The sequence below is a fragment of the Carassius gibelio genome, chromosome A21, assembly GCF_023724105.1.
Source record: "Carassius gibelio isolate Cgi1373 ecotype wild population from Czech Republic chromosome A21, carGib1.2-hapl.c, whole genome shotgun sequence".
Classification (NCBI taxonomy): Eukaryota; Metazoa; Chordata; class Actinopteri; order Cypriniformes; family Cyprinidae; genus Carassius; species Carassius gibelio.
Window position 1 is genome coordinate 13,607,942 of NC_068391.1, and position 22,451 is coordinate 13,630,392.

A 22,451-nucleotide genomic window follows, 5' to 3' on the forward strand; every position below is an offset into this window, starting at 1 on the left:
AATGGTCCATGTGACATTGGTTTAACAGCAATGTTATGAAGCTACGAGAATACTTTTTGTGCAGAAGGGACACAAAAATAATGTTTTTTTTTTTCTTTGCGGACAGAAAAGTATCACGGTTAAATCACTGATGTTACATGGACTAGTTTAACAATGTCCTTACTACCTTTCTAGGCCTGGTAACGTTTCAGGTGCATTGATGTCTATGGAGGGTCAGAAAGCTCTCGGATTTCATCAAAAATATCTTAATTTGTGTTCTGAAGACGAACTAAGGCTTTACGGGTTAGGAACGACAATAAATGACAGAATTTTCATTTTGGAGTGAACTGTCCCCATTCAACTCGTGTCACATGTAAATCCAAGAAGAGTTCTCAGTCTGATTTAAGCAAGACATTTATACAAGCTGAAAACTCAAGCCACACTTGACAGTTAGCTTGCCATCAAAAGAGTTACAGTATTTCTTGACCGGTGCTTTTTGCTGCATCTTTGATCAAGTGCCAATGAGGATACATGTGCATGTCTGATTTTCAGTCTGTCATTTTGGATAAAAATGCCTGAAGAAATGCATAAACTGAAATGGAAACCAGCTATTGCCCTCTGTTGTGTTCTCTATCATTATTGGCATTGAATGTGCTGCTCCAATGTGTTTATATTTGACGTTCTGAAGCGTTTTTGAGTGACAGTTGAAAGCTGTATTTGAAGCGTGCACATTATTGACATGTGCCTGTGCCGATGATCTGACCTCATGAGAGAGAGTCATGCTGAACTCAGTATATTGAAGCCTGCTTCTGAAGGGAAAAGATTAATTACTCTCAGACTGGGTGCAGATTTAATTGACTTCTCTGTTATGAAGTAGAAGAATTGCTTGAAATTGTTCAACTTCAGTGTTTCATCTTTTGCGTTTAATGCTTTTGCAATTTTAGTCACATTAAAAGGAGAGTTAACCCTACTCACCTTCTTGTCGTTCCGAGCCTGACTTTCTTCTGTGAAACTGTGTTTGTGTTAATAGGGTACAACGTAACTTTGGAACTTAATATATATATTTTTTTATATCATCTTTTATGTCCCGCAGACGAAAGTCACGCACGACATGAGGGTGAGAAAAAGATGACAGAAATTCACTTTTGAGTGAACTATCCCTTTAACAACCAAGGGAAGTAAATTTAGAAAATTTCATTTTTGAACATGAAATATCCGTTTCAGCAAGTGGACTCAGAACATCACATATGTTTATTTGTTAAGCCACTTGCAATTCATTTCATTTAATGGTCGGCAGCAGTTTTTGCAATTTCTGTTGACTTGTTTGTGCGAGCATGTGTAATCATGTCCACGCACAGATACACCACGTCTCTCTATGTGCGCAATTGCAAGCCTGCCTTGCAGAGTTTGTCAGTCTGATGAATCACAAACATGACATTTCTTGCATAGTATTAATAAAGCTTCTGACTGTTCATGAAAGATCTTCCACATGGTGGATTTTTCCAAGTAATGTTGAAGACATTTACATTTTTTTTTTAATACATAGCAATTTTAGATAAAGAGTTCTTGAATAAACATGCATGATTACATTCGGATAGACTGGAATCTCCTGCCACACTGAAAAGATTAATTTATTGGTGCAGAGTTCCTGTTGAATTCAACAGACACTTACAGATAAAATAGTGTGCTGGTCACCCGTCTTTCACTCCTTCTGGACTCTCTGCTGTCAGTTGTCTGGCATTCTGGAGAATATGAATGTATTAGCATTTATGTGTGTGTGTGTGAGCGAGAGAGATCTGGAGTATTGTCTGTGTGTGTGTGTGTGTCTGTATAAGAAGTGAGGGAACTTGGTGAAGGAGGAGAGCAAGAGAGATGAAGAGAGTGAGCGAGCTAAAATCTCTCCTCCATCTGTTCTATCATATGGACGAGGGAAATGGAGAAGATGGCCAGGCTTTCAGATTTCTCAGAGCAAGCTTTAAAACCTCATTTGAGCATTTAACATGTTCCCTTAGACGCTCGAAGCTCCCCTCAGTCTCATGTCCTATTGCTGATTACAGCTTTTTTTTTAAGGGCAGTGGGATGTATTCCTTTGTTCTCTCACGCTTCATCTTTAATGTCAAAGAAAATTCTCCCTGGATCTTTTAATTGTCTGATTCCGTTTTTGGAAGCGTGGTAGAAGTGTCATGAGATTCTGTAAGAACGAAATGGCCTGTCACCATCACGTTTAGGACTGTGTGTCACAGAAATGTAAATGTCATGTGTGACAATGTTTCCTGTTCTTCATATTAGGGCAAACATGACTTGAACTGACCTTTAGCAGAAGTTAAACACAGTTTCCAACAGTTGCCGTAAGAATATAAACTGTGGTGTTCCATGAGACAGGTGATTTTTCTGATTGATGATATTTCTCTTAGATATGTGGTATTGTTTTAAACATTTAATTAGATAAGTAGTTTGCATAAGCATTAATGAATTGCATTGTCCCAAATCTATACATAAATCCTTTATAATAATCCTTTTAGAAAGGTAACCGATTTGATGGTAACAGGGTTGATGATTTTTGCCAGTTATTTATCCTCCGGTTGTGAAACTATAATGCATTTGTTTTTTGTTTAGTTTTTTTTTTTTTTTTTTTTTGAGAACTTAATACTAAATGTCTACAAATATACACTTGGTAACAGAGTTGACCTGTTAACTTGTGCCCTACTCACTGACAAAACTAAACGTATGATACAATTATTAAAATGAGTGGAGTTTTTTTTATAAATTTTTTTGAATGATTTACTTTAATAGAGCAGAAATATCATGGTCATAGGGTTGATTTAAAAACACGACTTTTAAATAATACTTTTTTCTTTGTAAGTCTACGTTCATGCTTTAGGTTTTAGTTCCATTTGAATATTTCATTGTCTTTTGAAATATAACAGAGTTGAACTTGATGGTAACAGGGTTGATTGTTTTGCCAGGTAGTTATGTGTAAAGTTTTGAAGCTACGAAGATATTTATTTGAATAATTTCATAATAATGTTTACAAATATATACTTGGTAACAGAGCTGAAAAGTTAAGATTATGCCCTAATCACAAACATAAACATTAGATAAAATGATGCGACCTTAATTAGTGTAGTTTACTTTGTAAAGGATGATGTGATTGACAATTTGTTTATTTGAAATGATTTATTATGCAACCTAAGGACACAACTTTAAATCTTTTTGATGATACATTGTCAACTGAAAAGATAACGACTTCGAGACAATAAACACAATGTTAGGTTTTATTTCCATTGTATTATATAATTAACCCTAATTAAATTAACCCTTGCAAAAAAAAGGTTGAAAAACAAAATAGACAAAATAGTTTTTATTTATATGTACATGTAACGGATATCGTCTGTTTATAGGGTTACTCAACCATGTGCTACAGAGTTAAGATACATCTCATCCATGTCCTTACTAATAAAAAGAGTGAATGTGGCGGTGTTCTGTCTGACCTTCAGAGCTATCGCCATTTCATGCTCCCCTCTTTTTTCTTCTTCTCCTGTGCTGGATGTCTGTCTTTTTGTTCCTTTTATGTTCTCTGTGGGCCTGAAGCATGTTTGTCAGCACAGATTCCTCTCAATAGTTCATACACTTCTCTGTGTTGACCCGATGATGGGCAGCCTTGTAATTTGTTCATTTTTGCCGGAGCCCTGTTAAATGGATAACCGTGTTGTCATGGAGGAAGGAATATGTGAGAAGACTCTCCTCACCAATTATGTTACACATCTTTCATTGACCTTGTTCTTCTTGGGGGGGTCGCTTAATGTTGTGGTCACTGTTGCAGCTTTTTTTTATCTGCTTGTTAGACATATAATAAGGAATTAAATGGTATTAACATGACAGAAACATCTCCCCTGTTTTAATGCCTTTTTGTTTCATGTCAGCTGTTGCCATGGAGACGGTTGCTCTACCCACAGTGCCTGAAGCACAGGTTGGGGATCACAGCCTTGACTCAACACTCACTGTTATAAACTCCGTTTGCATGCGTTTTAGGCATGCTGAGGTTGATTGTGAACAGAAAGCATCTTCGCTGCTAATCATCAGTAATAGATGAGGGTATTTACATAACGCTGTTTAACTCCAGTGATTGCATGTCGTTCTTCTGCCAGAATCGGTTTTCTCACTCTTACTACTGTCTCGGTCTCTTTCGTGCAACGATTTAACCGAATCTACAAGTGTTAAGGAACGGTTCACCCGAATATCATTTGCACATCATCTCATCCCTCATATTATTCAAAGTGTTAGGCAGAATTTCTGAGCTGCTCTTTTTGGTACAACAAAATTGGATGGCAAAAAAAAGGAATACATAAAATTGCAAATTGTCAATTTTCATACCAATCCCATATTTCCGTTTTGATGTAAAACACAAACGCAGCAGTGATTTTAAGATGAATGTCAGGGCTTCTGTTTTGAATACATGGAAAATGGATTTGACACTATGATGATGTGAGAAGTGATTTAGACTGAAACTCAAAAAAGAGTTATTAAAGCAAGTCTATGTGACTCATACAACCCTTATTCAGAGTCTTATGAAGTCATATGTCTTTGAATGAGAACCAGACAGAAAATCCATTATCTTCTGACAGTCTTTCCCTTTTAAACCTTTCAAATAATGTTTACACCAAGTTTGATGTCACTGGTGTGAAATGTCACCGGTTTTCTCTTGTCATGTGACAAACTATGAATAAATGGACAAAAGTGAGAGTTTGATGGCTACACCACAGGAGACGTTATTAGTAAACACTGACACATTTATCAGACCGTTCCTCACACAAAGCCATCAAATGACTTCAGAAGACTTCAGTGTAGCCTCTCAAATGGTAAACGCTGCTATTATGAAATTTTTATGCTGCTTTTTTGTCCTTTTTTAGCTTGGCAGTATAAAATCACAATCCACTTTCCTTGCCTCTATTCAGGTTTCATGATGGAAAATAATTTGGGGTTTAATATGATATGTCTATATACAAATGTATAAAATAAAAATGAAAAAGTGAATGTAATCAACACTACTATATTTGATAGTATTTGATAAAACAGTAAAAATATAATCTTGTGAAATAATAATAATAATAATAATAATAATAATAATAATAATAATATAACAATTTAAAGTAACTTGATTTTTCAGTTTTTTCCTTTTTATTAGTTTTTTTTGTGGAAACCATTATAATTTTGTTTACAGGATTCTTTGATAAATAAAGCAGCTTTTATTTGAAATCTGAATCTTGTTTAACATTATAAATGTCTTTTTTACTGTCGCAATAAAAGAAAATTATATAATAAAATGTCTCATGCTAGACTTCTTGTAAATAGGGAATAAGATTGTGCATTCATGTATTTAAAGGTTTAAGGAAAATATAGAATTTTAATAGAAACTTAATGGAAATTATATCTTATTGTCCCATTGGGATGAAAAAAAAAAGTTTTTGTTGAATAATTTAGTTCATAATAATTGACCATGAATTTGAATTTGAGACCATTTTCCTTGAATGGTGTTCACAGCTTTTCTTTTAAGCTCCTCTTCTATTTCTCTCTTCTTCTGTCGGTCATAATTTCATATATTGACTCTTTGTCCTCTTCTGTTTTTAGCAGACCCTGTTTATGCCTTGGATGTTTTGCAGTAATTAGAAATTGTATCAAGCTGTGAAACTCATAATTGCTCATCTCTCTCCCTCCTTCTTTATCACCCTCTTTAGTCCTCTCGGTGGAATGCCATCTGTCCCCATCTCTTGCTCTCCATCCTTTTCTCCTTTCATTTTACCCATTTAATTACCTGTCTACCTTTCTTTTCATGGCCATTGTGCTCTGTCTTGTTTAGTTTCATCTGTTTCATTGCGACGGTCTAATAATTCTAATCTGCTCGCTGTATTTCAGCACATGTTTGAGAAAGCGCTGAGAATGATGGATGTTCTCAAGTCTTAACTGTACAGTCTTTCGTGTCGTCTTGTGGTCTCGCAGGGCTTGCGAGATTTTCAAATGGGTGCGAGTGTGAATATCGGCCAGGAATTTGAGGGGTTGCTTGTTTGATCTCAGTGTGTGTTGGCAGCCATTTATCAAGGATGCTTTACGCTCCAAACACTGCTGTGTGTGTGTGAGGCGGTGTGCATCCAAATGTGTTGCATTAGGAAATTTGGCAGCTGCGAAAGGCCTAAGGACAAATTGGATTGCACTTCTGCGAAATTTGGGGACGGGATTGTGGAGTCCCTGTTGGGCTTTATGTGGTGTGTGTCAAGACGTGGCCCACTAAGAGGCAACCTGCTGTCTTGCTGCCTTTCCAATAATCCTTCCTTGCACAATGTACTATAATTTCCACAAAAATATACCATAGTTACTATTATTGTTGCAAGAAAAATATGGTAACTTGATATTAGCCACAACTGTCATTAAACAATTTAACTAGCATTATTTATGGTTGCAGTTTTTATGGATAACATACACTTAGTGTCCCATTACATACATGTAGTGTCCCATTAAAGACACATCCAGGTTCCTTTGGAGAGAGGATTGTTAGATAAACTATTGCAAAAATCAGTAGTTTTGTTGTACTCTATTTTACTGTATCAAGCTCAATCGTTCCACCCTGTTACTAAAGTTATTGTATGATAATCAAATATTTATTTGGTTAATTGGATTTTTAAAAAAATATTTAATGTTTATTACTTGTAATCAACAAAATTATGCATATCTTTCAAACTGTATTTAGTCCTGAGTGTGGTAAAAGGTGGCAACATGTACCTTTATTATCACCTTTATATAAAATTTGACTTTTATATGTCCAACTTTATCTGCACAAATAGAGTACACATGTACAGTACTTACATCTGCTGTGACACTAGGGAATCACAGGGTGTGCAAAAAAAATGTATATTTCATAGTATTTATTTTATTTTTCATTAGGATGTAAGTCTCTGAAAACATTGTAATTTTCATAGCCGTTCCATTTCTTTCCTCAGGTTGGATATGAGAATGCAGGCACAGTGGAGTTCCTGGTGGATAAACACGGTAAACATTACTTCATCGAGGTCAACTCCCGTCTGCAGGTGGAGCACACAGTTACTGAGGAGATCACAGAGTAAGTGTCTCTCCGTTCCTGAGAAAGAGTGGGTTGAAAAGTACAAATCAATCAGTAATGTTGCTGTGATTTTGAGTATATGCATGCACACACACACACACACACACACACACACACACACACACACACACACACACACACACATATATACATATATACATATATACATATATATATATATATATATATATATATATATATATATATATATATATATATATATATATATACACAAAACTGAGTGTTTATCAAATGCATAATGATTCCGTTTTTGACCACCTGACTGTCTGACATTTAGATTCTGAGAAGATATGCTTTTTTTTTTTTCTGCAAAATAATGACTCGGCTAAATATTCGTTGACATTTTATGAAGACATTTTGTGTGGCCAAATGCAATTAAACTTGCATTACTGTGGGGCGATGTTCAGCAGCCCCATAACACTAATTAACACTCAAAATTTGTATTGTACTCCGGCTGTTAAAATGTCAGTGTCGAGAAAAAAAAACATGAGAATAAGTGCACGACATCATCATCTTAGACCCCTTGAAACCTGTAAAATTCTCAGTGGGCTTGTATCTGAATCGCATCCTTCCTCATTTCAGTCAAAAGCTCAGATAGAAGCGCATCTTGAGAGGAGGGAAGTGGTTTGTTGTTCTCTTTTCCATCCCAGAGGCTAAAGACACACAGAAGGAGAGCGAAATGTGTTAGTTTAAATATCGAGGGGGGAAAGTGATTCTTCTAACACCATTTTCAATGCCAACTTGATTTATTTTTGATTTTTTTTATATGGGCTGAATTCATATTGTGCCAAAAAAAAAAAAAATTATTAAAAGCTCAAAGGATTAATTAATGTGTTAGAATTTTAAGTTTATACACATGCATGCTTGGATAAAATGAGTACATGTGATTCTGACCTTTCTGGACGATTTTCCATCTTTGCTGCTGGTCCTGACTTAGTGAATTCATAGAGCGTGACTGTGCTGATGTACCAGGGTTCCATTTATTAAATTGAAATTGAAGCTGTCAGTTTGCAATTTGCATCGCGTGGCAACCCAGCTGTGAGAGAAAGGCCTTGGAAACGCATGATTGTAATGAACTTGATTTCCAGCTCTCCAGCCAGCAGTTGAGCTTGTATGCCAAGACCTTCACCAGCAGCCACCTTCAGGTCCTCATACTGAGTCACTCTACATCCCTACACCTGCTCTGCTAACTCTCTGGCTCTTACACTTGTCCGGGATCAAGTCTTCACGCTCTGAAACTTGACTAGCCCGATTACACGGTGTGCATTCATGTTATGTCCAATGCCAATCATTCTCACTCTTTACAGCATGTGTTTTTATGTTATATGTACTATTATATTAAATTATTATATAAATTGTATGATCCAAAATTGAGAAATCTGGATCATTTGAAATATTTTAATTATACTGGATAGATTGTTCGTGACGTGAAAGTGAAAGTTCAAATAGGCAGTTTGTCTATTAAAAAAAGAAAAGGAAAAAACTATCCAGAAACAAATATAATGTATAATACATAAATAATAATAATCTGTGCAAATAACAAAACAAAACAAGCAAAAAAAAGAAAAGAAAAAAAAAACCTTTTAAAATGGCTGTGTGTAAGAGCTTAATATAAACTGCTGTCCAAAAGTTTTGAGTCTGTAAGAGTTTTTTTTTTTTTTGGTAAATAAAAGGATATTTCTTTTCCAAGAAATACTTACTGACCCCAATTTTTAAACAATAGTTTATATTTGTAATATACATTTTTGTCACAGCAGCTGCAGTATTTTTACTAATAATACACTTCCCACTGTTGCCCTCCATTAAGGTGAATAGAATTTGTATTATCATCTGGCTTGTGTTTTGCTTTTGAAACAGTCTGTATTTTCATAATGATTTATTAAAGCATGCAAATGACATGAGTGCTTTTTAGGTTGTTTCCTTTATTAGTGTAGGCCTCTAAAGCAAGACAAAAGGGCAGGAAAAATGTGTTTTCTTTTGTGCCAGGCTGTTTCAGACTCCTGCAGAAACAGCCTCATTCCTCCTGACCCTTCCTGCCAATTACTCTCGCTTTAAACCCTGGAGTGTGTATTTCTGATCCTGAGTCAATCATATTCAGCTGTGTATTTGTATGCAGGCGGTCTTTCCTCTGTCCTGGTCTTCTGTTCTCTGTGTCGGTGATATGACCTTCATTTGGGCACAGTAATTAAGATCAATTACCCTCTGCCACTGGCAAGGTAATAAAATATGCCAGCTGCCCATAATTACCCATCATGTTTTTATAATTTGATATCTCCTTCATCTTTCTGTCATTGCTTCGGGTCAGAAAGTCTTAGGACAGTAAAAAGACGGCTGAGTTGGTGGAAAAAATACAGTTGTTTAGTACTAATCTGTCCCTGTCCGTTCTGGATTATTGTTTCACTGTCATTCTCTTGGACCGTTTACAATCCGTCTAGTTTCTAATGAATATTGCCCACAAAAATGGCAAGATTCCATCCAATTGGCTCTTTTCATTAGCAACTATCCGAAGCTGTGACATGAGAGGCAGCAGACCGGAAAAAATAAGTCATTTCACGCCAGAAGAAAATCTGGGACTGGTAACAACATTTATTACGGTATAATGACATCCGTTATAGTATAATATATCAGGGCTGAATGAGAGCGGTATACATGAGCCCATAAATGTAATGTCATATGTTGGTTTAAGTCATCCGTATTCTGTTTTGAAGATATTAGACAAGTGAATGGGCTCGATCATGTCCCACAGCCCTCTGAAAACGCAGTGCGGTACACATTAAATTATGATATATTAATGTCAAATAACAAGACTTAATGCTGATGCTCAGAATTCTGCTTTCGTAAGTCTCCTCTCCCCCTTTCTCCTCAGTTATGCAGAAGCCTGCAAGTGCATGGCAAAGCGTTGACGGAGTGCTTCAGTACAGCACTCACTGCCTCCTTCCACGCCTCACAGCTGCGCGGTTACGCCATGACTTTTCATGCTCATTCTCTATTCATGTTTGTTTTCTGTGTGTGTGTCTGTGTTTGTGTGAGAGAGTATGTTCTTTGTGTTGGTGTGTGTGTGGGTGCACTGTCTCTGGGTGACCCTGGTAATGGGTTTCTAATTACTTTGGTTTGTTGCTAAATTGCAGCTGCTCATTTGTATTGGTCCATTTTTGCAGAGAAGAGATTGGACAAGGGCATTAGGGGGCTTGGGAAGATGGAGTGATGGAGGTGCAGGAGAGAGCGAGGAAAAAGACACTGAGAGAAGAAAGATGAATGAGGCGGATGAACCTTTCTCACCTAACAGGGGAACGGGCTGAGACATTAGTGCATTGTTGTAGTGAGTTTTCTGCAAGCGTATTGATTTACATTTAATGGACCGCCGGCTAATGGTATAGATCATTATGGGATGTTCGAGGTGCCAAAAGTTTTAAGGGCGAAAGTTAGCTGGAGAGAACACTTGGTAATTAAAGGTAAAACATGAATTTGAGGGTAATGGTGTAGGAGGGAAGAAACTGATTGACGTGAGGTTATTGAAGCTGAATGTGGACTACCCACACAAACCCATTGCTCTCTCTCCTGGGGGGATTTCATTCCTTTGTGGGTTCGGTCGTGACCTTTTTCCCCTGTATAGTGTTGCATCAGATAATGGAGCACTGGTTACTGTCAACAAGATTTTAGTTGTTTGGATTTGTTGTGGTATTGATGTGTAAAGCTTCTGTGCTTTCTGATTTGGCTCTGAATGGAGGAGATAAAAACAACCGCTCCTAGGGGGCCCTTGAGAGGCCTCTGTGATGACCGAGACTTGATCCGTGCCAGCATCCCTTTCCAGGTGTGTTTGTGTGTGTTTCCTTAGCAGCAGGTAACCACAGGCTGATTGGCTCAAGCGCTTTGTCAACAGCGGTGTGTAATGATGCTGTTTAAACAGGCTGGTTGGACCAGACACCTGCACACACTTATGACCAGAGATAAGATGCTGAGAGACAGTGTTTTCATTAATCTGCACAGGGGCTCGTCTGTGCTCTTCTGATGCTATTCCTCCATAAAGCAGAACCAAACATTTGTGGAGAGGGAGTGAAATCTTTGTATGATATGGGAGTTGCCTTCAGTTGAGGCAGGTTTTGTGGCAACTTACAGTGGTTCTATAAAATTGTTATCATGTTAAATACAAATTCTATAATATTTTTTTTCTTTTGAAATGACATCTATGTGCTACTTGAAGAAAAAATATATAATCTGGAATTAACAATTACAGTAACATTGGGCTGCTTTTAGCCTTACCCTGGAGTTGGTCCACTCTCTGTCTATGAAACGAGGTAATAAATTAGCATGATAATGTTAGTTATCGCTGATCTCACAGGCTGACGATAGGATGATATGATTATGGAAAAATACTTTGTATGTCCATATGTCTGCCTGTCTATCTTTTTGTTGTTCTATCGATCTGTCATTCTTTCTAGCTATAGATACTAAAGTTTTTTTTATTTGTTCCATTTTCTATCCTTAACTTTATAGTATAGAAACTATCAGTAATGTGTTCAATCAGTATATTATATTAAAATTAACATGTTTCTGTTATTATTAGTGTTTATAATAATAATAATAATAATAATAATAATAATTATTATTATTATTATTATTGTAGTATTATCAAGAGTTTTTTATTAATATTATTGTATATAGTTTATAGTAAATGTGTAGCTATTTACAGTTGTTAACTCCTTATTATTTACAATAAAAGAAAAAAAAAGACAACTTATTGTCTACCCCTGAACTTTTACACATGGTTAGAGAGAAAGCAGAACATTTCAGTCATGTTTTCAATCTTTCTATTATGTTGAAATTAAAAAGTGTGTGTGTGTGTGTATACATGTATAGAAATGGGTCAGCTAAAATTAGAGGAGATATTGTTGAGGGAATATTGCCACACTACAGACTTTGACTTTCTTTTGGCTTGGACACTCAAGTGTCACCGTATGTTGATTACTTTAAATTCTGGTATGATCCTATTCCGCAGCATTGACCGATATTAAACATTGTGGGAGAACACACACGCACACACACAGTCAATCACATGACAGCTCAGTCTGTGTTGTATGACTGACTGGGATTGCTCCACTCCCACATCATTTTTGCATATGCTGCTGCCTGGCTTTGGCAATTAAAATGCAATCGTGAATCAGACTGAATATATGAACATGGCCCCTCATGACTGAGCTGCTCCCATCACCATTCTCATGCTGCTTGCTGTAATCGCTCGGTTCTGCTGTCCTCCTTTTCTCTCTGCTCTCGTTTTGTGTGTCTGATGCTCCCAGTCTTCATTGTTTGTCACTCTCTCTCATCCGTCTAACTGTATGCTGCTGTAAATGCTGTGATGTCTGGTGATTTGAAGAGTACACGATAGCAGTTAGGGGGTAGCAAGTGTGTGGTGTTGGTGGGGTTTTTTTGCCTGTTAATGTGAAATTTTCTTTATCAGAAGGTATTGACCAGCACTGTGTCTCATTCGTTTGTTGATCATCGAACAACAGACCTAACAAACAATCATAGCTTAGTAATCGGAACAAAAAAGAGAAGATAAATAAAATTGCAATTAAAATGACTCACCCCCCATGTTAGGTGACATTTTTCATTAGCGGTTTTATTTGAAGTCTTTCTTTCGGTTGAAATGAGTGATTATATGAGACATGATACATTTTAGTAAGTGGTACTGTATCTTTCAACATGTTCTGATGTTCATTCATATTTATTTTGCACTAAAATGCGTATTAAAGTAGAAGAGACTCATGCTCCGTGCTGCCGCTTGAACTGAGGCTCTACAGCGATCTGTCAAGTAACCATTTAAAAGCATCAAAATGGCATTTATTGTTTGAGTTTGTGGTAAAATGTCTACGATTTGAAAGCTGAGACTTTTTGTTATTGCATTAACCTGGACAGCCCTAAATTCAACACAAGAAAAATTTTCTTAATGCAAGTTGCTGTCTGAAACGCTTTTCCACTGCCTTTTGATTGACAGCAAATAATCGCCCTGATCTTTGACTGCGTTTAAACAATTGATAAGATAATTGCTTTTATCGACAGAACACAAATTATTATCTGAAACATTGGTGTATCTCTAATGGCAATATATAGTGCAATGTTTGTAAGTTAGTTTTTTTTTAAATAAAGTTGTCATCATTGAACTCCTATTCAGATTTGCTGTTTTTAAGTTCTTTATTTGTAAGGTAGGGAAACGCAAGCCTTTGGAAACTTTATACCAAATATTTAGAGAAATTGTTTTATTGCGCATTAGAATTTGTTCTAATGTAAATTGTACATTAGGAAGTCTATGGACTACAAGAAGACACTAAAATTCGTAGAGACACAGCTGGCGGCTTTGTTTAAAATGTGTTGTATTAGAAACCCTGGAAGAAAAATCACAATTTTATACAATGTTTGATCCAGGCAACCCTCAATTACTGATATAATTGCAAGACGATCTGATGAGAGGAGCAAAATACATTTCAATGCAAACTATTAGAAGAATGCTGAACAAGAATGGCCTTCGTGTCAGTACACCTACAGCTGAATGCTGTTCTTAACCAAAAAAGAACACAAAAGGCAGACTTGAATATGCTGACATTTATTTAAATAGACCTGTGGAGTTCTGGAAGAATGCTGGTAGCACTTTATTTTACAGTCCTGTTCCCCGTGTACATGCTATGTACTTATTATAGTAATTACAATAACTATGTAATAACTAGGTACTAACCCTGAACCTACCCCTAAACTTAACCCTAACCCATGTTAGTTACCTTGTATTACCAGAACTTTCTTAGATAAATACACTAAAGTACACTATAAGTAGATGTAAGTACACGTACTGTAAAATAAAGTGCAACCAGAATGCTTTATGGAGTGATGTGACCAAACTGGAACTTTTTGGACTCATGGAACAATGGGAAAACCCCGTCCCTATGGTCAAACATAGAGGTGGATTGGTCTTGTTATGGGGGTGTTTTGCTGTTGCAGGTAGTGGAAATCTTGATTATATGAAAGATTATATGGATTCTTTGAATTACCAGGTCATTTTGGCAAATATATTGAAATATTTGGTGGACTTTGAAGAAAGTAGTGACATGATTAAACTAATTTGTCTGACAATGTAGCTAATATATTTATATTAATTAATATGACTAACTTGTAATGCAAAAGACATACCACAACCACCCATTACCTCTTCGGCTTAAAAAACAGTTCAGATTGCCATACAGTTGAAGACTGAAGAAACTGATGACACCCTTTTAAGAAATGGTTCATTTATCAGCCACAGTCTATTGTATTATCCCACATAATGCACAATTGCCCGCGATTTTAATGCATGCCAGGAAAAAGAGTCACCGACAGATGAGTCACTGCTTAAAATGAAACTATGTGTGTATTCTCATCTCATTTTGATGCAGGTTAGTCATGAAACAATTATGAAATTCTGGATATTGTATATTTTGGCAAGTTTGGTGGGTGATGCATGTTTGCTGAATCAAAGCATGTTCTTATAATACTGCAGTAATCCTTTTTAAGTTATAGCTTCACATTATTACAGAAGTCAATGTAGCTTTCTGGGCATGGATTGCTTGGTGTTAGTATTGATATGGGAATGGTATAGATGCATATAGTCAGGAGAAGCGTGAGGGAGTGTGGAAGTGAACATTGTGCCCTTGAGACTGGACCAGCGGCCCATTATAGCTGTGATTTTATGAGTACATTGAATCCCAGAATATGTTCTCACTGCTGCAAATTATTATTCCTGTCCAGCTCTGAAAAACCAAACTGCTAAATAGATCATACATTGATCATACACTCTTGGGTCTTGAATAAAGAACTTTTATGAGCTGTTTTTTGTTAAATGAAGGCTTACAAACTCCTTAGTTATTGGCTTAACTTATCTTTTTTTATGGAATATTGCAGTGTTTATCATAAATTAATTAAACTTTGACATTATACTTGCAAAGCTAAATTGTTAATGTCCCGTCCACCTTGCTGTGAAATCTCTGCTCTGTTGACGCGTGCGCCAGTCCAACAATGAGAAAGTAATGTTTGATTTCATCCCAGGGGAGAGAAAGTTTGGATGTATGTCACAGTAGAGAAAGGGAAATTTGATTAAGTGTGTTTGTTTCTCTAAAAGGAAGATTTCTTCCTGACAATACAAAGAGAATCATTTTACAAGGTTTCAAAGCTTTTTTGTCAAAAACGTCAGATAAGTCACATTCTGTATCCTCAGTTCATTCTTAATTTAAATTCGGTGCTAGATTTCTCAGTTTATATTAAATATTTGATATGATGGTTCTATTATTTATACATCAGATTGTGTTGACACTGTGTGATGGGCAAATAGAGAAAAATGTTGGGAATAAATAGTTTGCATGAAAACAGTGAATGCCTCTGAATCCAAAAAATAAATACATTGAAGTACATATAAACTTTAGTTATGTGTCTTGATCAGGGTCCATTAAATAAAAAAATGCAGAATTGTTTCTCCTAGTTTGGATTAAATTTACGGTTTGCCACTCTGTTCCCAAATATCTGATAAATGTAATTTTAACAATTCCAGATCTGGTGGAGTATTCACATGACAAAAGTAATCGGGATAATCCATTAAGCTGATTTTGATGTATCAATTGGTAATTTCAGCTTGCAGCTATTACGACCAGAGTTCTCATTAGACGCCAGTGTCATAAAGACATATACGTGCAATATTCAGAGCCTGTTTGTAACGTTGTTAAAAAATTAATGAGGCCTAGCAAGATAATGCTGAGAGCTGTGCAAACATATTGCCTTTGCCTTCAGCATGTGTGTATGTGCCTATAAATGCATTGCCGCAGTGTTATCAAAAGCATGCTGTGTGGTTATATATGTCGGCCTTTGAGAAATCCTACATTTTCTAAATACCTCCATGCTGGAGATAAAAAAAGCAGACACTTTGTAGCATCAATTATTGATGCACAGCATGAAAGCAAATACTATCTCGCTCTTCTTTAATTGGTAGAAAATATTTTCGGACCCACTGGTGCTTTCATGGTTTGTCTCGCACACACTTCAACACTTTGTTATTTGATTATTCCTTCATCTTAAAGAGGTTGAAATGTGAAGTTTTAGCCTGTTGAATTTCGTTTATTCCTTCTGATATATGATGGAAAAAATTATTTGTAATGGGGAATAAATACCTTTTAGCGTTCCCTTACATGCTGACATTGATTTCCGAGAAAAGGCTGCAGGTTTTCTAGTGTTTCTGTTTGCTAGTATATGAATCTTTTCCCTCGTTAGAGTCAATCCGGTTCAATCCTCTTTGCGCCTTTAAGAATAAAATTGACCTGATATATGAGGATGAGGAATTGTGGGACATGAGGAATGAGTTCGGTGAATCTAGGGTGAGTAAATATATCAGTGTGATTTATATGGCTCTTAATAAATCCAACTTTACACTGGGGAAAGCACTTATCCAATAAGATGGCATATTCAGCCAAATGTAGCCAATCAGCCCCGGAAAAGCCTGGTTCATTCAATTGAGCTGAGGGAGTGATTTCATTGTGAAGCTATTGAGGCCGGAGTGGAGCAGGCACTAGCTGTTAGCCATGAATCTAGCAAGCATTTCCTGTTTGTATGTCACTGAGTGACTCACTCGTTTCCTTTCTACAATCCCCTCATCCCACTCCTTGTCAAACGAGTGCAGCGCTATGAAGCGGATTGCTAGTTGTCAAGCCTGTCTAATAGAAGTTATTGGAGCAAGCAGGCATCTCACGCTTTCTCGCCTCACTGGTGTGAACGCTGCCTCGACGTGTTGCACCTGCTGGAATGTCAAGCGGCCGAAAATAGTTTGAGTGAATCTGTTGTGATTCCAGACCACTGAACGGGTCTGGCCTGATGACGTGTACTCGTCTAGAGTGATAAAGTGTCTGTGGTTGGATGTGATCTTTGTGGCTGTGGAGCCCGTGGCAGGGTGTGTTTTTGTTGTTTACCAAATGCTATATAACCACTGTCTCTGTTTCTCTCTCTCTCTGTCATTCAGTGTGGATCTAGTACATGCTCAGCTGAGAGTGTGTGAAGGTCGCAGCCTGCCAGAGCTGGGCTTGAAACAGGATAAGATACGGATCAATGGGTATGCCATCCAGTGCCGTGTGACCACAGAGGACCCGGCACGTGGCTTCCAGCCTGACACAGGAAGACTGGAGGTAGGTTAACGTCCTACATTCAACAGCTGGGCTAACGCACATCTGCCCTCAGCAATGTTTCCAGAGAAGAACACATTAAAGGGGTCATATGATGCTGCTAAAAAGAACATTATTTGGTGTAATGAAATATGTTTATGCGGTTTAAGGTTAAAAAAGCTAGTTATTTTCCACATACTGTACATTATTGTTTCTCTATGCCCTGCCTTCTGAAATGTGCCAATTTTTACAAGGCTCATCGGTCTGAAAATCGAGGTGTGCTCTGTTTGGCCAGCTATTCAGTGCACTGTGATTGGCCAAATACCTCAAGCGTGTGATGGAAATGTTACGGCCCTTAACATACTGTGATGCCCTGTCCGGCCGGAGCGATGAGACATAAACATAAAACTAGCGGTGGGCATAGATACATTTTTTTCAATCTAGATTAATCCCACTATAATCTTGGAATTGATCTAGATTAATCTAGATTAAAATGGCTCATTTGAATTCTGCCGGAGGCATTCAGAATATGTGTGCTACCCAAATAAAATAATGACTAAAAGTAACATTAAGTCTTTGAGAAGGGGTTTCTCTAGCCAGGTGGTGCATTAGACCAGGGGCTCATCTCCTGTTTCCATTGGGAAGTTTCCTTAAAAAAAAAAAAAAATTCCCTGAAGCAAACCCGGCTGCATCTCTGTTAGCACGTCACGTTTGATGTGGTAATTTCACAGTAGGCATACACACAGGTTTAAAGACTCGTTCTCGCCCCCTACAGATTCGGCTAGGTATACATCTGTGCTAAAATATAAAGGTGAAAGTCATCATAGCTCGCGTACACCCAGCTCCCAACCCAACATTGAGAATAGATTAACGGCGATATTTTTTTTTATTGCCCGATAAGTCTCACGTTAACGCAGCACATTAACGCCGATAACAGCCCACCACTACTTAAGACCCATTATAAAGGTGATATAAACATGATTTCTAGTCGTGTCCTCTTTTGGAAGGCCAAACAAGGTAGTTTCACTTTCACAGTGAAACGCACAGAATCTACACAACATGATTGATTTTTTTTTTTTTATTATTATTGATTTTATCGATTAGTTGTTGCAGCCCTAAATATCAGTACAGGCCACTTTGTAAGTCCTGGGCTGTGTCTTAAATGATATACAGTAGGATATGTCCATGATTCAGGAGGGTGCTCACAAACACCCTCTTATTGGACTGCTATGTGCCCTTGAAGAGTATTTTTTGATGACTGGTTAAGTGTAAATGCCTGGAACCACCACAAGGGATGAGGACTGCTCTTCCAAATATTGGACATTGCCAAAAGCTTCGGTGTAAATCAAACACTGACCAATGCAAACAAGTCCCACACACACTCTGTAGCTGCGTCCTTCTGAAGTGTGTACCTGCATATGGTGATATCGTGGAGGTGTGAAATTATCTGAGATGTTGCTAACGGAAGCTTTTACCTTTTGAGGCTGTATAGAAATAATTTATTTGTGGATGAATAATTGAACAAATATTGATATCAGATTTCTGTGCCCAGTCAGTGTTGAGCTGCAAGCCTTACATCTGTCCGTATATCTCACAGATGCAACTCGTGCGGTTATCTGGTTTTGAGCCACAAGGTTAACTGGGATCTCTGAGGGTCTCTGTTCGAGATCTTACAGGCTAGATGTGTATACATACACATAGAGATGCCCCGAGGATATGACTAGCCCACAAGCCACATGCTATAATCATCCAGTCATGTCCTCACTCCACCAGCTCATTGGCTAGGCAACCCTGTATGGTCCATATGCATCCTCGGATGTGCCATGCCTGGCTAAATTCTTTGTTCTTCCGTCCAGCCACAGGGGCTTGGCTGTATCAAAAGAAAGCTGGATCTCTCTGATAAGGATGTTCCTCCATTACCTTTAGAAAACTGGTTTGCGCTCTGCTTCAAAGACTGATGTGGACATCCTGTGATGTTGGAAGAAAGTTTCTACTTAAGAGAAAATTAGGATCCATGTAGATTTAGAGATGAAGGGAGAGGGGCAGGAGATGCAGAGAACTTGGGTGAAGTTCAAATGTTATTGTGGAGAGATTCCCTCAACCTGTCGGACTGAGTCTTTGCATTGCCAGAGGTAAAAATGTAAAGAAAGTGAGCGATAATTTACGCAACGGAGTGTGAGAGAGAATATGAGATGGTTGTAAGAGGGGAAAAAGAATTTGAATGAGCTTCCCTGATCCAGGAGATGAGAGTCTGAATCGGATCCATCCGATTGAATGTAGTGGGGCATTATGGGTATTTATTGACAAATACATAATTTTAGTCTAGGAGTGTGGTTGGGAAAGATGATAAACCAGTGTTCAAAATGAACACTCACCATGCAAGAATCAAAATAGGCTTTGACAATTAAATAACACCAATAAAATCCAGTTAGTCTGTAGCATTATTAAAACCTGCAAATAATACAGTATAATCAAATTGTATGAATGATGGACTGACCATTTAAATCGGCTTACAACAGAAAACCTCTGTTGCAACTTCCTGCAAATGTTGAGATGACTTCCAACGGCTTTATTTCAGTGGAAATTTATTTAAGTTTATATGGAAGGCCTATTTTTTTTGCTCTGTGAAAGAGCCCATTTCTTTCATCAGATCATTAAAACATGAAATTCTCAATAAATCTTCATGTTTTTGATCGCTAACAGTTGAGAAAGTTTGCTTAATTTTATATGGTCTTAAAAAAATATCTGTTTTTTGATGATATGTCTTCATGTTTTTGTAAGCTGTCCCGTTTCATTGAGAAATGTTTCCTGGCTCATATGTATATGATTTGTGTGACTATTTATTTTAGTGTAATATATGCATTTTCTGCAAGCACGCAATGATCTGTGCTCCTGGTCAAAGGAAACATGGCTAAATCATTTTGTAGTATGACACCCACAACTGGCTGTGAGGTGAACAATATTGAATATTCACAATATATTCACAATAATTTTGCTAACGATCTAAAACTAAGCACAACATTTAAATATTGAAATGTTTAAAAACTTGTTCCTGAACTGAACTTTTTCAATTTCCTAATAAACACATCATTAGCTGTTACATTTCACAATTATTCCTTAATTGACTTGCGAGTACAAGACATTTTCATGTAACAGATTTCCATTGTGTTAAAATTCTTGCTTATAAACATTTAGAATCTTTTTTATTACACTGTTTAGAAGTTTGAGGGTAGATTTTTTTTTTTTTTTTGAAATTCATATTTTTATTCAGCAAGAATGCAGTAAGTTGAGCAACACTTACAGTAAAGACATTATAAATAAATATAATAAATATTAATAAATGTTCTTTTAAACTGAAAAATTAGTTTCAGCAAAAATATTCAGCAGCAGAAGTGTTTTCATCATTTCAATTTTTCAGCTTTGCCATCGCAGGATTAAATTACATTTTAAAATGTTTTTATGGACAATAGAGGTTTTAAATAGTGATAATATATTTACAGTATAATAGTTTTTGCTGTTTTTTTCCTATCAACTTATTTCCAAACATTCAAAAATCTTACCAAGCCAAAACTTTTGAATGAAAATATATAATATATATACCGTATTTTTCGGACTATAAGTCGCACCTGAGTATAAGTCGCATCAGTCCAAAAAATACGTCATGACGAGGGAAAAAACATATATAAGTCACACTGGACTATAAGTCGCATTTATTTAGAACCAAGAACTGAGAGAAAACATTATCGTCCACAGCTGCGAGAGGGCGCTCTATGTTTTCAGTGTAGACTACAGGAGCACTGAGCAGCATAGAGCGCCCTCTTGCGGCTGTAGACAGTAATGTTTTCTCTTGGTTCATTTCTCTTGGTTCATGTCAAATCAATTTTGATAAATAAGTCGCACCTGACTAAGTCGCAGGATCAGGCAAAATGTGAAAAAAGTGTGACTTATAGTCCGCAAAATACTATAAACGTTTTTTTTTCAGCTATGTCAGCCGGGTCTAATTGCCAAATGTGATTAAAATTGAACATCTGTACTCTAAGGTGATTGTTTCTTGTGGCAAGGGATAGAAACTTGTGGGTAGAAACCGAGATGGATGAAGGCTGCGCTGTGAAAGTATAATCAGCCTCACGTTAGATCTTGTATGATTTCAGTATGTCAACACAAGCTCTCATATGTTTGTGTGCACGGCGACAGATGTGAAAATAAGGCCGGGAGTAAAGAGAAAAGAGTCGCTCTCTCGATTCCTCTGTCTGCTTGGAAGTTTCTCCTCACTTTCTGACGTGTCTGATGTCGTGCTTCAGAGGGGAAAGAGGACGGGGGGTGTGCGGGCTTGGCCAAGCTCTTGTTTTGCAGGGAAAATGAGTGCACAATGGATGAAGTGAAGTGCTGGGAAGAGAGCGTGCAGGGAACAAGCACTGAGAGCTCTTCAGCGCTTTTGTTTCTGAGGGATAAAAGAAAAATATGACTGTTGTCTGAAGAGTGTTCTCTGTAATCAAAACTCAAAATAGGTAGCAGGATTTCAGATTTAGTCTAAACTAAGCTGTCAATCAGTTGGTCAAGGATTTAGATTTTTTTTTTTGGGGGGGGGGGGATCTTTTTGTTCTTCCACACCAAATCCGTAACATTTGGATAGTTGAACCTGACATTGAACCAAAATGACAAATTGAGAAATACAATGATTTACCTGTTATGCTTTCAGAATGCTGTTAAAAAAGGGGTCAAAATTATGTTACCTCAAGCAGTGTTAGATGTTCTTGTAATGGGTGCCTGAAACTAAATTTCTCAGCTGATACCGATAGTCGATTATTCAGATTGATATCTGCTAAGATCGATAGTTTGGTGGTTCTGTATTCCATAATTAAAATTAATTCCAGAAATCAATGCAAAAACTTTATTCTCTCCTTTAAAAATATATATATATTTACAGGAACTTAAAACACACACACACACACACACACAAACAGAAAACACTTACTCAAGTTAACATTAACACATTACATAAATTCTGAGGATTCAATTATTATTATTATTATTATTATTATTTTTTTACTTTTTGAAAGTTATTCATATTTACATTTTTTTTAATTCTAAAAGACCTTCTGTTAGGCTCAAATTCACTCACTTCAAGCAAAAGCATGGCTGCTCTATCATTTAACATCAAACTGGTAATATTTAATATA

The 22,451-nt window shown here is 36.9% G+C and overlaps 1 protein-coding gene across 1 annotated transcript in view; it reads left to right on the forward strand.

Moving 5' to 3' along the window:
• The window catches only part of pcxa (pyruvate carboxylase a), a 101,158-nt gene that overhangs the window by 11,984 nt on the left and 66,723 nt on the right, over positions 1-22,451 (forward strand). Inside the window, exons 8-9 of the mRNA XM_052537745.1 lie at positions 6,972-7,090; positions 17,133-17,295. Coding sequence (XP_052393705.1) covers positions 6,972-7,090; positions 17,133-17,295 — 282 coding nt within the window. The remainder of the gene's footprint in view (positions 1-6,971; positions 7,091-17,132; positions 17,296-22,451) is intronic.